General features: G+C 46.7%; 1 protein-coding gene across 1 annotated transcript in view; it reads left to right on the top strand.

Annotated features, from left to right (window-relative positions):
• DLGAP2 (DLG associated protein 2) overlaps positions 1 to 15,055 on the top strand; it is a 698,275-nt gene that overhangs the window by 650,232 nt on the left and 32,988 nt on the right. The window contains exons 8-9 of the mRNA XM_064369784.1: positions 11,214 to 11,563; positions 12,629 to 12,670. Of these exons, the coding sequence (XP_064225854.1) occupies positions 11,214 to 11,563; positions 12,629 to 12,670 (392 nt within the window). The remainder of the gene's footprint in view (positions 1 to 11,213; positions 11,564 to 12,628; positions 12,671 to 15,055) is intronic.

The following is a 15,055-nucleotide window of genomic DNA, read 5'->3' as shown; positions in this document are numbered from 1 at the left end:
GGGTGACAGAGGGAGACACTGTCTCAAAAAAAAAAAAAAAAAGTTTGGGCCATTTGATGTGGCCAGTGGCTAAGCTATTGGGCAGGGCATTCTAGAAAGAAGCCTTTTTGACACAACTGAGGTAAACCTAAGAATGCAGACATTTTCAGTGGGTAACAGTCTCCTACCCCTTCACTCTGTCAGCACTAAAGTCTCCACTTGGAGAGATAGTCTCCATGCTGCCATCTCCCCTTCTGACAGTCCTTTTGACTCTAGAAATTTGAGCAGTTTCTTCAGAGAGGGTTAGCAAATGAGATGGGCTCAATTCCAAACACATCTGAGGAAGGTCAGTTTTTACACACCTCTTCCCTTCCCTGTTTATTCAGCTCTATCAGGGAGGGACCCAGAGGAAGCTCAGTCTTTACACACCCCCTCCCTGCCTCATTTATTCAGCTCTATCAGGGAGGCACCCAGAGGAAGCTCAGTCTTTACACACCTCCTCCCTGCCTCATTTATTCAGCTCTATCAGGGAGGCACCCAGAGGAAGCTCAGTCTTTACACACCCCCTCCCTGCCTCATTTATTCAGCTCTATCACAGAGGGACCCAGAGGGAGCTCAGTCTTTGCACACCTCCTCCCTGCCTCATTTATTCAGCTCTATCACAGAGGGACCCAGAGGAAGCTCAGTCTTTGCACACCTCCTCCCTGCCTCATTTATTCAGCTCTATCATGGAGGGACCCAGAGGAAGCTCAGTCCCTACCCTGTTTATTCAGCTCTATCAGGGAGGGACCCAGAGGAAGCTCAGTCTTTACACACCTCCTCCCTGCCTCGTTTATTCAGCTCTATCAGGGAGGAACCCCTCCAACTGAATACACTTCCTTGAAGCATCACACCTTTTGTTTCATGCAATTTTTATGGAAATCTTCCTAACTTATGGTATGCATGGTTCTCTCCATGGTAAGTACTGTAATTAACCTTTCCTTCATGCCCCAGGTCATTACATTGGCTCAGAGTACTCAAGAGGCAAAGCTTGTCAGAGAGTTCCCTCACACCACAACCCCATTATTCTTGGGGTGAGGCTCAGTAACTTACGTGAAACAAACAACATGCAAACCAATTCAGTAATTGAATTACAAAGCACAGGAAAATTTTCATCTCTTTCCCTGTGATCTGAAGACACTTAAAAAAATCATCAGGGATTTTATAGTGTTGTTTACATGGTAAAAGAAACCAATGCTAGGCTTTTAAAACCAGATACTCATGCATAGAATTGGTGTTTTTTTTTTTTTTAAAGACAGTAGTCGGGTTAGGTCTTCAGATTCTTTCAGTTATTAAACAATCATTTCTTTTTCTAATTTCAAATTACATATTTGGTCACTTACATAATCCCATGTGGTTGTTTAGTAATCTCTGTCTCTGTCTTGATTCATCTTCTTTTTGGGGATGTAGAATAGATTTATAATGCTAAATTAAATTTTGAATTTTCAAATACTCTTAATGCCTGTCTGACATATAGAAAGTGACAGATAGCACAGCCTATAGCTCCTAAGGATTAGTTTGGATAAATGCATGCTACGCGTGCATTCTCAGCAACAATTAAGACAACTATTATCACCCACACCATGCAATTGAATGGCTGGATGTTTTTCTCAAATGTGTAAAATGCTTTCATTCATTGTTGATTTTAATCTGTGGCAGCAAATTAATGTGATAAAGTGCTCATTTTCAATTCTTTCTTTACTATTGTTTCCCAGCCTCCAATTTTAACTTTAATGAGCCATGTAGGAATTTACAATTCTATTGCACAGGCTGTACAGACACAACAAACGTTTGTCAAAAGAATGGACTAATGAATGGATGAGTGCAATGATAGACTTCCGTGTTTCAGAAATAATTTCTTAATGCTAATCTTTGTATCTAAAGCATTTTAGGTACTGTGGTTTTTAATTAACCAGGACTGACAACTGATCATTTTTAAATTCCAAAATCCAAATATTGCCAATATAAGGAAAATGTTAAGTGAAACAGCTTTGTTGTCTGGGGTATATACCCTGGTCCTTTGTCATGGCCAAGAAAGAATTTACAACACGGACACGTACGAGGACCACTGTTTTAGGAGTGGAAAGGTTAATAGAAAAAGAAGTGAGAGAGAAAAGGCTTCCTCCTGCTCTGAAAGCGGGTCACCCAAAAGACTGTCTGGTTTGCTGCGGAACGCATTCGGTTTTGTACAGAGGCTTGAGAGGCGGTGACTGATTTGCATAGGGCCCAGGGGATTGGTCTGACCAGGTGTGTCATTTACATAGACCGAGAAAAGACTAGCCCTCCCACCCTCATCTTTTGCAGGTTTGTTACATAGATATACACATGCCATGGTGGTTTGCTGCACCCATTGATTCATCATCTGCATTAGGTATTTCTCCTAATGTTATCCCTCCCCTCTCCCCTGACACCCTGACAGGCCCTGGTATGTGATGTTTCCCTCCTTGTGTCCATGTGCTCTCATTATTCAACTCCCACTTATGAGTGAGAACATGCTATGTTTGGTTTTCTGTTCTTGTGCCAGTTTGCTGAAAATGATGGTTTCTAGCTTCATCCATGTCCCTACAAAGGGAGGCCCATCCATTTTTATGACTGCACAGTATTCCATGGTATATATTATGCCACATTTTCTTTATCCAGTCTATCATTGCTGGGCATTTGGGTTGGTTCCAAGTCTTTGCTATTGTGAACAGTGCCGCAATAAACATATATGTGCACATGTCTTTATAGTAGAATGATTTATAATTCTTTGGGTATATACCCAGTAATGGGATTGCTGGGTCAAATAGCACTTCTGATTCTCGACCCTTGAGTAATTGCCTCACTGTCTTCCACAATGGTTGAACTAATTTACATTCCTACCAATGGTGTAAAATCATTCCTATTTGTCTACATCCTCTTCAGCATCTGTTGTTTCCTGACTTTTTAATGATTGCCATTCTCACTGGTGTGAGATGATATCTCACTGTGGTTTTGATTGGCATTTTTCTAATGACCACTGATGATGAGCTTCTTTTCGTATGTTTGTTGGCTATATAAATGTCTTCTTTTGAGAACTGTCTGTTCATATCCCTCACCAACTTTTTGATGGGGTTGTTTTTTTTCTTGTAAATTTATTGAAGTTCTTTGTAGATTCTGGATGTTAGCCCTTTGTCAGATGGACAGATTGCAAAAATTTTCTTCCATTCTGTAGGCTGCCTGTTGATTCTGATAATAGTTTCTTTGTGCAGAAGCTCTTTAGTTTGATTAGGTCCCATTTGTCAGTTTGGGTTTTGTTGCCATTGCTTTTGGTGTTTTAGTCATGAAGTCCTTGCCTACGCCTGTGTCCTGAATGGTACTGCCTAGATGTTCTTTTAGGGTTTTTATGGTTTTAAGTCTTATGTTTAAGTCTTTAATCCATCTTGAGTAATTTTTGTATCAAGTGTAAGGAAGGGGTCCAGTTTCAGTTTTCTGCATATGGTTAGCCAGTTTTCCAAACACCATTTATTTAATAGGGAATCCTTTCCCCATTGCTTGTTTTCGTCAGGTTTGTCAAAGATCAGATGGTTGTAGGTGCATGGCTTTATTTCTGAGGCCTCTGTTCTGTTGCATTGGTCTATATATCTGTTTTGGTACCAGTACCATGCTGTTTTGGTTACTGTAGCCTTGTATTATAGTTTGAAGTCAGGTAGCATGATGCCTCCAGCATTGTTCTTTTTGCTTAGGATTGTCTTGGCTAAATGGGCTCTTTTTTGTTTCCATATGAAATTTAAAGTAGTTTTTTTTCTAATTCTGTGAAGAAAGTCAATGGTAGCTTGGTGGGGATAACATTGAATCTATAAATTACTTTGGGCAGTATGGCCATTTTCACAATATAGATTCTTCATATCCACGAGCATGGAATGTTTCTCCATCTGTTTGTGTCCTCTCTTATTTCCTTGAGCAGTGGTTTGTAGTTCTCCTCAAAGAGATCCTTCACATCCCTTGTAAGTTGTATTCCTAGATATTTTATTCTCTTTGTAGCAATTGTGAATGGGAGTTCATTCACGATTTGGCTCTCTGTGTGTCTATTATTATTGGTGTATAGGAATGCTTGTGATTTTTGCAAATTGATTTTGTATCCTGAGACTTTGCTGAAGTTGCTTATCAGCTTAAGGAGATTTTGGGCTGAGACAATGGGTCTTCTAAATATACAATCATGTCTTCTGCAAACAGAGACAATTTTACTTCCTCTCTTCCTATTCGAATATCCTTTATTTCTTTCTCTTGCCTGATTGCCCTGGCCAGAACTTCCAATACTATGTTGATTGGAGTGGTGAGAGAGGGCATTTTTGTCTTGTACCTGCTTTCAAAGGGAGTGTTTCTAGTTTTTGCCCATTCAGTATGATATTGGCTGTGGGTTTGTCATAAATAGCTCTTATTATTTTGAGATACATTCCATCAATACCTAGTTTATTGAGTGTTTTTAGCATGAAAGGGTGGGATATTAAATCTTATCGAAGGCCTTTTCTGCATCTATTGAGATAATCATGTGGTTTTCGTCATTGGTTCTGTTTATGTGATGGATTACATTTATTGATTTGCATATGTTGAACTAGCCTTGCATTCCAGGGATGAAGCCAGCTTGGTCACAGTGGATAAGCTTTTTAATGTGCTGCTGGATTTGGTTTGCTAGTATTTTATTGAGGATTTTTGCATCGATGTTCATCAGGGATATGGGCCTGAATTTTTCTCTTTTTGTTGTGTCTCTGCCAGGTTTTGGTATCAGGCTGATGCTGGTCTCATAAAATGAATTAGAGAGGAGTCCCTCTTTTTCTATTGTTTGGAATAGTTTCAGAAGGAACAGTACCAGCTCCTCTTTGTACCTCTAGGAGAATTTGACTGTGAATCTGACTGGTCCTGGGATTTTTTTTGGTTGGTAGGCTATTAATTACTACCTCAATTTCAGAACCTGTTATGGATCTATTCAGGCATACAACTTATTCCTGATTTAGTCTTGGAAGGGTGTATGTGTCCAGGAATTTATTCATTTCTTCTAGATTTTCTAGTTTATTTGCACAGAGGTGTTTATAGTATTCTCTGATGTGTTTCTGCGTGATCAGTGGTAATATCCCCTTTATCATTTTTTATTGTGTTTATTTGATTCTTCTCTCTTTTCTTCATTATTCTGGCTAGCAGTCTATTTTGTTGGTCTTTTCAAAACACCAGCTCCTGAAATCATTGATTTTTTGAAGCATCTTTCATGTCTCTATCTCCTTCAGTTCTGCTCCGATCTTAGTTATTTCTTGTCTTCTGCTAGCTTTTGAATTTGTTTGCTCCTGCTTCTCTAGTTCTTTTAATTGCGTTGTTAGGGTGTCGATTTTAGATCTTTCCCATTTTCTCCTGTGGTCATTTAGTGCTATAAATTTCCCTCTAAACACTGCTTTGGCTGTGTCCCAGAGATTCTGGTATGTTGTATCTATGTTCTCTTTGGTTTCAAATAACTTATTTATTTCTGCCTTAATTTCGTTATTTACCCAGTAGTCATTTAGGAGCAGATTGTTCAGTTTCCATGTAGTTGTGTGGTTTTGAGGGAGTTTCTTAATCCTGAAGTTCTAATTTGATTGCACTGTGATCTGAGAGACTGTCACTATTTCTTTTCTTTTGCATTTGCTGAAGAGTGTTTTACTTCCAATTATATGGTCAGTTTTAGAGTAAGTGTAATGTGGTGCTGAGAAGAATGTAAATTCTGTTAATTTAGGGTAGGGAGTTCTGTAGACATTAGGTCCACTTGGTCCAGAGCTGAGATCAGGTCCTGAATATCCTTGTTAATTTTCTGTCTTGTGATCTGTCTAATATTGACAATGGGGTGTTAGAGTCTCCCATTATTATTGTGTGGGAGTCTAAGTTTCTTTGTAGGTCTCTAAGAACTTGCTTTATGAATCTGCGTGCTTCTGTATTGGGTGCATAATATTTAGGATAGTTAGCTCTTTTTGTTGCATTGATCCCTTTACCATTATCCACTGCCCTTTTTTGTCTTTTTTAATCTTGGTTGGTTTAAAGTCTGTTTTATCAGAGACTAGGATTGCAACCCCTGCTTTTTTTTTTTTTTTTTTTGCTTTCCATTCGAGCTTATGTATGTCTTTGCATGTCTGATGGGTCTGCTGAATACAGCACACCAATAAGTCTTGACTCTTTGTCCAATATGCCAATCTGTGTCTTTCTTTTGGGGCATTTAGCCTATTTACATTTAAGGTTAATATTGTTATGTGTGAATTTGATCCTGTCATTATGATGTTAGCTGGTTATTTTGCCCATGTCCTTTGGCCCTTCCTGTGGTGGCAACAGTGGATCTGTAACACAGGCTGTGTCCTCTGGCCCTTCCCATGGCCGCAATGGTGCGTCTATGACACAGGCCATGTCCACTGGCCCTTTCCGTGGTGGCATCAGTGCATCTATGACACAGGCCATGTCCACTGGCCCTTTCCGTGGTGGCATCGGTGCATCTATGACACAGGCCATGTCCATTGGCCCTTCCCGTGGTGGCATTGGTGCGTCTATGACACAGGCCATGTCCATTGGCCCTTCACGTGGTGGCATTGGTGCGTCTGTGACACAGGTCATGTCCTCTGGCCCTTTCCATGGTGGCATTGGTGCATCTGTGACACAGGCTGTGTCCACTGGCCCTTTCTGTGGTGGCGTCGGTATGTCTGTGACACAGGCCATGTCCTCTGTCCCTTCCCGTGGTGGCATCGGTGCATCTGTGACACAGACCATGTCCTCTGGCCCTTCCCGTGGTGGCATCGGTGCATCTGTGACACAGGCTGTGTCCTCTGGCCTTTCCCATGGCCACATTGGTACATCTGTGACACAGGCTATGTCCATTGGCCCTTTCTGTGGTGGCATCGGTGCATCTGTGACACAGGCCATGTCCTCTGGCCTTTCCCATGGCCACATTGGTATGTCTGTGACACAGGCCATGTCCTCTGGCCCTTCCCATGGTGGCATCGGTGAGTCTGTGACACAGACCCTGTCCTCTGGCCTTTCCCATGGCCACATTGGTGTGTCTGTGACACAGGCCATGTCCTCTGGCCCTTGCTGGCATCGGTGCGTCTGTGACACAGGCTGTGTCCTCTGGCCTTTCCCATGGTGGCATTGGTGCATTTTTGACACAGGCTGTGTCTGCCAGCCCTTCCCGTGGTAGCACTGATGTGTCTAGGACAAGCCATGTCCACTGGCTCTTCCCACTCCCGCTTCCCAGGAGCAGCTCCAACCCTCTCAAGGCATGCCAGGCTCTCCCCCAGGAGGCTTCCTTCAGCCCGAGTCTCTCTCTGGGCATTGCTAGTCTCTGATGCCGCACGCTGGGTTCTCAGGCCCACCTTTTCAGTGTGATTATGGAGCACACTGGGGCCAGGCTCTTAGGCTCTAGCTAAATGCTTCCTGAAAGCAGTGTATCTCACAATATATATCCACAGTGAAGCTTGCCGGGCACTTGACGTCAGTGCCCAGTGTTGAAGAAAGCTGAGGGCTCTTCAGCCTCCTTACCCATGGTCTCTGGAAAACCCATATGGTAACAGCAACCACATGGACACTCAGGTCGAACTGCATGTCTTCATAAAACATCAGTGTGGTGTATCACAGTGAAATTGATGATGTGTTGTAGATTCAACGCCAGTAAGCAGTGTTGCAAGCAATAAAAAAATAGTTGGATTTACATCCTAAAATGTTGATTCAGAGAATACAGTAGCCTAAATAATGACTTTGACATTGGAGGCTTGCTGATACAGTGAAAAACAAGACTCTTTTAGAAAAGTTCTAAGTGTAACTCTTATGAAAGTCAGTCAGTGATCATCTCTGCACCACTGCAGCACAGCTAATTGCTTCAAACAGTGTTTTCATTTTAGTGGTTCTGAGAACAGCCTGGCAGGCATCTGCACACAAATTTGGAAACAGCATGACCTCTTTCTTTTGTCATCCAGGAAAAAAGCACTCTGTGTGCCCTCCCAGGTGGAGTATAGTAAATTCTTCTTTTTATAAGCTGGAGGTAAACTGCTCCTTCTTAATTAATTTGTTTTAAAAGTATGGCATGCAACTACATTTTTACAAAGAGATAAGTTTAAAAAAAATCATTTCATTGGCCTGTAGCAAACATGATAAAGTGAGAAACTGTGATTTTCCTGTGATGATGGAGATGAGTGATAACCTGCCCCATATGTTTTTTAATTTACAAGATACTCCATATAGGAAGGAAGGTTTAGTTTTGTGAAATTTTTCAGACTCTTTAAATTAAAATATATTTGGTGAGGTCTGTGATTTTGAACAGTGGTGACGGGAGACCTTTGAGAGTAACTGTTAAACACATAATGAGCCAAAGTGGGGATGAATTTGCATGCATTTGCTTCAATGTTCCGGAAAGGTCACTAACTACTTTCCTTCCTGTCACGTTGGCCTGTGACATGATGTGTGGTGACATAGTTATGACGCTTGCATATGTGCCATCGTTCACGGCTGAGGTGAACCTAGCTGGGAAATCCAACCAATTAGGCGTGTTTATTATCACCTTTCTACTCATCTCAAACTTGGCAAAGAAAAATATAATAATGACACTAAGGCAGATGTCACCTTTTAACCTGTATTCCCACATCTCTCTTGCTTTTGATTGTTACTACCCCTATTGCTGGGATTCGAAACCTCTTCAGAATCAATATTTCTGCTTCAGGGAAACAAAGCAGAGCCAGCTTCACCCCTGGAGAGGTCACCGAGACCCCTGTCTGCAGTCTCACCCTGGCATGCAGTGGACACTGGGCCTGGCTTCTGCTAGAGCCATAGAATATGGAGATGTGTCATTAATGAGAAAGACTCTGTTTTCTGTAAATGAACCATGACAAATGGGTTAATGTGAAAACAGCCGCCTACTCTCCAGGACTGTCACACGGAAACCCCTTTATCGATGAGCCCACTTCACACCTCCACCCAGCATCTCTCTATTCATGTGTCTGTGTCGCACTTAAGGCCCTTGATAAGTTAGTGTTATGAAGCACTGTCAGGAAAGGCATCATGAGAAGCAAGTGTTTAAATGGACCTCACCCCTGCCAAGGTGAGATGAATGCATGGTAACCAGATCCACCCTACCCAGAAAGAAAATGATTTCCTAACTCTGGTCTCTCCCTGGCACTGTTGGCATTTTGGATGGAGCAGTCTTGGGGACTTTCTGAATCCCCTAAAGTAGTGCCTTGAATATTGCCCATTTTCAATAATTTTCCTTAAGGGATTGATTGACATTAGGGGGAAAAGTCAGGGAAAAAAAGGAGGAAGAGAGGATTTTAAGGAGCAGCTCAGCAACGGATTGGTTTAATAACATCTGATCACCCTTTCTCAGTTTTCCAGCCTTCAGATTCTCTTTCTAATGTATGCTTTTTAAAAATGTGCCTACTTTGTGCCAGCTCAGTGGCTCACACCTGTAATCCCAGCACTTTGGGAAGCTGAGGCAGGTAGATACCTGAGGTCAGGAGTTCAAACCAGCCTGGCCAACATGGTGAAACCCCGTCTCTACTCAAAATACAAAAATTAGCCAGGTGTGGTGGCAGGTGCCTATAATACCAGCTACATGAGAGGCTAAGGCACAAGAATCACTTGAACCCGGGAGGTGGAGGTTACAGTGAGCTGAGATCTTTCCGCTGCACTCCAGCCTCTGGCAACAAGAGTGAAACGCCGTCTCCAAAAAAAAAAAAAAGTATCTGCTTTGTAAATTTTAAAATGTTAATATGTAACGTTATGCCTTAAAGTGCAGGTCATCCTGAATAGCAAGCTCATTTTGTCGTTTGTCCGTGTTTTCTTGGGATAAGATAAGAAGTTAGAGAGGATGCAGAAACTCCACTCACGCAGATTAAAAATAACTGGAGGGGAGGGACTGTGGGGGTGGGGAGTTGGGGAGAGATCGCATGGGGAGAAATGCCAGATATAAGTGAAGGGGAGGAAGGCAGCAAATCACACTGCCATGTGTGTACCTATGCAACAATCTTGCATGTTCTTCACATGTACCCCAAAACCTAAAATGCAATTACAAAAATAAATAACTGGAGGGAGTAAGGAATGCCAAGTTACTGCAGCCCATGGGAACAGACACAGAAAGGATGTGTTTCCGCTTTCGGGCACGGTGTCTGGAAGTCCTTGGGGAAGACTGCTGCTCGGTCTGTCCTCAGACGGAGCTCAGAACCCTCCAGGAGACGCCTGGCAGTGCCTCTCACCGTGTGTGTGTGATGGGAGGTGGTGAAGGCACAGGCCTCCCTTCAAGAAGCACTTTCATCAGCTCTTCCTGCAAAATAAAGGAAAATGATTGACTCTAATGGGCAGCTGGTTCTGGTGAGGGAGAATGTTGAGGAGTTCATCCTCTCTATAAAAATAAGTCATAGCCTGAGTCCAGGCCAAGGTATCACATGCATTTCTGGTAGCTTCTAAGGCATATTTAATACACTCTTCATCTCCAGATGCATTGATTTTGCATAGGTGGCCTGTTGGGCTGCACAGCCAGTGGTACAGAACGCCCGTGCAATGCGGCTCGGGAGGAGACTGGCTGGTGACAGCCACAGGTGAGTGTGGCCTGGCCCAGCTCAGATTCATAGAGCCAGCCCCTTTTCAGTGGACTTCCTACATCTTAAAACTATGGCACCTGTACTTACAGGGAAGCAAATAAGTTTCTGCTATTATATATTTTCTCCATTAAAAAACAGTAGCTGTTCATTATAATGATTTTTAGAAAAACACACAAGCCCGAGAGCACACAGTGCCCATCCTGCCACTCAGCAGCCTCCATTAACGTCTTCAAGTGCTGTGATCTTTCCTCACACACAGGTTTCCTGCACTAACAGATTGCACCTTGACCCATGCAGAGTTTAGCATCCTGCCTGCATTTTAACGTAGTGTGACAGCATGAGCATCTTCCCTGATGACGTGACCTGTGTAGGAATGGCACCATGCCTGCGCGCTGTCCTGCGGGGACACGCTCTGCTCAGCTGCATCTCTGCTGCTGAGTTCGTTGGTGTTTTTATAATCCTGCAGCTTTACAAGGATATTCCCATATGCCGTCTCATTTCCCCACATTTCACGCTATTTTCTCGGGGTAGATGTCCAGGAATAGACTTGCTCCTTCAATAACAGGGGTGGGCGTGGGGAAACGGTCGCCCAGGTACTGAGGGGGGAGAACACGCTTGTTGACTTGGGACTTCCTTTTCTTACAGCTGTCTCATATACAAATTACAAGAAAACCCCCCCGCCAGTGCCCCCTCGGACCACCTCCAAGCCTCTGATCTCTGTGACGGCGCAGAGCAGCACCGAATCCACCCAGGATGCCTACCAGGACAGCCGCGCCCAGAGGATGTCCCCGTGGCCCCAGGATGGCCGCGGCCTCTACAACTCCACGGACAGCCTGGACAGCAACAAGGCCATGAACCTTGCCCTGGAGACAGCCGCAGCCCAGCGCCACATGGCTGACGGCCCGGGCGGCTCCGCCCGGACCAGCGACAAAGCCATCCTGGTGTCCAAGGCGGAGGAGCTCCTCAAAAGCCGCTGCTCCTCCATCGGGATTCAGGTAGCCACTCGTGGCCGCTCATTGGGGCCTGGCTCCAGTCAGTGCTGCAGGTGGCATAGAATAAGCCCAAACCCGGCCAGCGGCCCTGGGTCCTCCTTAGCAGTGACCGCAACCCTCAGCAGGGCCACACAACCTGAGAGCGAGGCTGTGCGTTCACGTTGCGGACCCACCAGCACAGCGAGTAGGCGGGAGACCCCCCAAGGCGACTCAGACCCCAGTGCGGGGCTGAAGGAAACCCGGGGGCTCCAGCTCCCCATCCCCTGCCACCCTGAACACACACTCCTGGCCGCGCATTTTCCAAGGGTCAGAGGCTGCCTAGAGAGTATGGAGATGACATTATTTTGATGCTTAAAAGGGAAGGGTTTCTGCTGAAGCCTGATTTTTCAAAAGCTTTCAGTATTGTGGCCAAAGAGTTGAATGGGGGAACCAGAAGGTGTTGGGAATGCAAAGGTAAAAGGAAAAGCAGGCTGTCCTCGGTACAGAACCAGGAGGAGGTGCTCACAGGCGCGGGCAGGCCCCTCAGCTGCAGTCACAGATGCCACATCCGTGGTTTCAGACCACAGGCAGATGATCCACTGTCCATCCAGGCCCCCAAATGTCTATCCATAATACAGATGTGGCGGATGGTTCTTTTCCCGGTGAATGGAGAGCTGTGACCGACTCTGGCCAGCTCCCGCTTGCGCACCTCCCTCTGCAAGTCCGTGTTAGGTATGGCGCTGTGCACCCTGGGGGGCCGGGAGAGCGTCCTGTGGTCTGGGTCAAGTGGCGCATCCCCCCGGGATCTGGCAGACAGGGTTGAGCAGGGCTGGCCAAGCCCGCTGCCAACATGGCCCACCTCCTGCTTCCTTTCACCCCTGCGTTCAATGTGCGTTCCTCAGAGCTTTAACAGTCAGATTCTGGATGCCGCTGGGGCGGCCCAGGGAGGAGGGCGAGTGGAGCGTGTGTGAGAGCCGGGCCGTGTGGCCCTGGCAGCCAGGCATGCGGGTGGAGAACGCGGGGGAGCCGCCCGCTGGCCCAGGGCCTCTGAACCAGGTCTCCACACTGTGGCTTCATTGTTTTGTTTAGGATTCTGAATTCCCAGAGCATCAGCCATACCCAAGGTCAGATGTAAGTACCAAAATGTGCTCCAAAGCCGCGTCCGCATGACTTTTATTTTCTCTCCCTTTTTTGGATGTTCACGCGACCGCTCTTGTCGCCTCTCTGTCCTGATTCTATATGCCAGGCACTATGCTGGGTGCCCCCACCTGTCCCCTCTTAGATGAGGACGAGGGGCTCACCAGGGTCCGTAACCTGCCCACAGCCCTGGGCCTAGCTGGGCTCTGGCCCCGTAAGCGGGAAAGCCAGGGTGCCCTCATCCATCTCCATCTCCGGGGTCACGTCCGCAGTAGGGACTGGAGAGGTCCCCAAATTAGCCAGGCAGCCTCCCACTGCCAGGCAGTCCTGCCCTCTCTCTGTTCTCCCCGGCCACCTCCCACATCCACTCAGCCACGACTGAGGCAGTGCCCACTTCTGAGCACCTGTAGTACCGACTTGATCCGAAAGGAGTGGGACATAATTTTGGAATCTCAGGTCAGCACACTGGGCACAATGCCACTGCCTCCTGCCCCACGCACAGCCAGGACCCCACACCCCTCCCTCTTCCGCTCCCAGCTACCACCCCTCGCACAGCCACCTCTGCTGAGTGCAGGCTGCTTCTCATCCCCCAGCTTCTCCTGCGAAGCTCAGCCCGTGCCTTCACCCCTTCCCAGAGGCCTCTCTGGACCCCCATGTCCCACAGTGTGTCCTATGAGAGGGACTCTGGACCCCAGCACCCCACATGTGTGCTGTGAGAGGGGACCTTGCTCCCAGCCTCTTGCCGCTCTGCACCTAGCACCGTGTCTGGCACATAGGGAGTGCTCGGTAAATGTCGGGAAAGCGAGTGGACGGATGGGCTGCTGGGTGTGTGCTGGGTGAGGATGGACGCAAAGGCAGGAATGCAGTGGATGATGAAGTCACCTTTCATAGCAGTAAGAAAAACAAATGCACAATCCTGTGTGTTTTCTGTGCATCCTGTGAGCTGGTGAACTCAGTTATCCAAAGGAGGTGAATTGAGAAGTCACAGGGCAAATGCACTTAGAGCAGCTCAAGTGTCAGTGTAAGGAAAACAAACAGCCAAAGAAAGAATTGAAGCAAGTCCAGGAGTAGAGGAGGAGGAAGAGAAGGAAGTGAGGAATGAAGTGGATGAAAGGCAGATGCCCGTTGGTGCCTGGGAGGCCTCAGGAGAGGAGCTGCAGTCGCCAGGTTGTCAGGGCAGGTGAGAGGCCGAGACAGGCCTGAGCAGGCTGTGGACAGGTGCCTTTTAATCCTCGCAATAACCCTGTGTGCTGGCTGTTACTGTGCCCAGCCTTTGGATGGGAAAACGGAGGCTCAGGGAGGGTCAATGACTTGCCTAAAGGTGCACAGCCAAGGCCACAAGCGAAGCCAGCGGGTGAGAATCTGGAGCCTGCCTCCACTCCACCCCTGCGCTCTGCTTCTCAGAGGAGAAAAATCCCAAAATGATTCCATATCCTCAGGAGCCTGCCCTGGTTCTTTTCCTCTTCTGGGATATGGGGCAGGCATCATGCTGCTCCCCAGCTCGCAGGCAAAGCTGGCTAATGTGTGTTCAAGCAGCATTCAATGGACTGGCTTCCCAGAGCCACAGCTCCAGGGACCTTTGGGGGCAGTTTTGTCAGAGTACAGACAGCAGGAGAATCTGTGTTCTGCAAATGTCATTCCTACAAGTGAACAGCATCTATGCCACTGAACATACCTTATGTGGAGCTCACACCCTCTGTGACTCGATAGCACACAGAAAGAGAGCTCCAGTGGGGGGTGGCAGTGGCGCCGTCCCACAAGGCAGCTCCCCAGTGCATTGGGCATCGCGTGACCTTTTACAATAAGGGTTTGAATTCAGGATTCTCATGATAATTACTGGGCGGTGTCTAACAGGATCCCCAGTGAGTGAGGGTCCTCAGCTCCCACCTCCTATGGCCCCCAGCCTCCCTCCCTGCCTAGCTGCAAGTCCCCTGTTCCTCAGGTGGCTGGACACGGCCACATGAGTCTGGCCCTTACAGCAGGACACACAGACAGGCCTCGTCAGAGCTACAGATTTGCAGGCCAGTTGCCCATAGGACAGAATGGGCCCCTGCCTTGGCACTCATAGGCCAGTCCTAGGATAAGGAGAGCTTGTGGGCACAGCTGAGCTGCCTCGGAGAGGTCCTCTGACCCAGAATTCACGGTCTGACCTGACCTCGCTTTCCTTGGTTACGACGGGACCATTTGTGTGTTCTCTCATTTTTATCCCTTGCCATTTGTGTCTCCTGCTGAGTCTTCCATTTTCTTTCGTGTGCATGTTTGTGTTTCGGGAGCTCTGTAGGACTTGTTTACAGCTCCCAGATCCTGCAGTTAGGCGGGACAGAGGCCGAGTCTGACATTCAGGATCCTTCCATCCCTGGTGCCTTGTGAGCCCCATCT

Source organism: Aotus nancymaae, unplaced genomic scaffold (assembly GCF_030222135.1).
Source record: "Aotus nancymaae isolate 86718 unplaced genomic scaffold, 86718_ANA_hifiasm-v0.15.2.pri h1tg000090l, whole genome shotgun sequence".
In the NCBI taxonomy this organism is placed as follows: Eukaryota; Metazoa; Chordata; class Mammalia; order Primates; family Aotidae; genus Aotus; species Aotus nancymaae.
The sequence above is the reverse complement of the archived record's forward strand: the minus strand, read 5'-3'. Positions and strand labels throughout refer to the sequence as shown.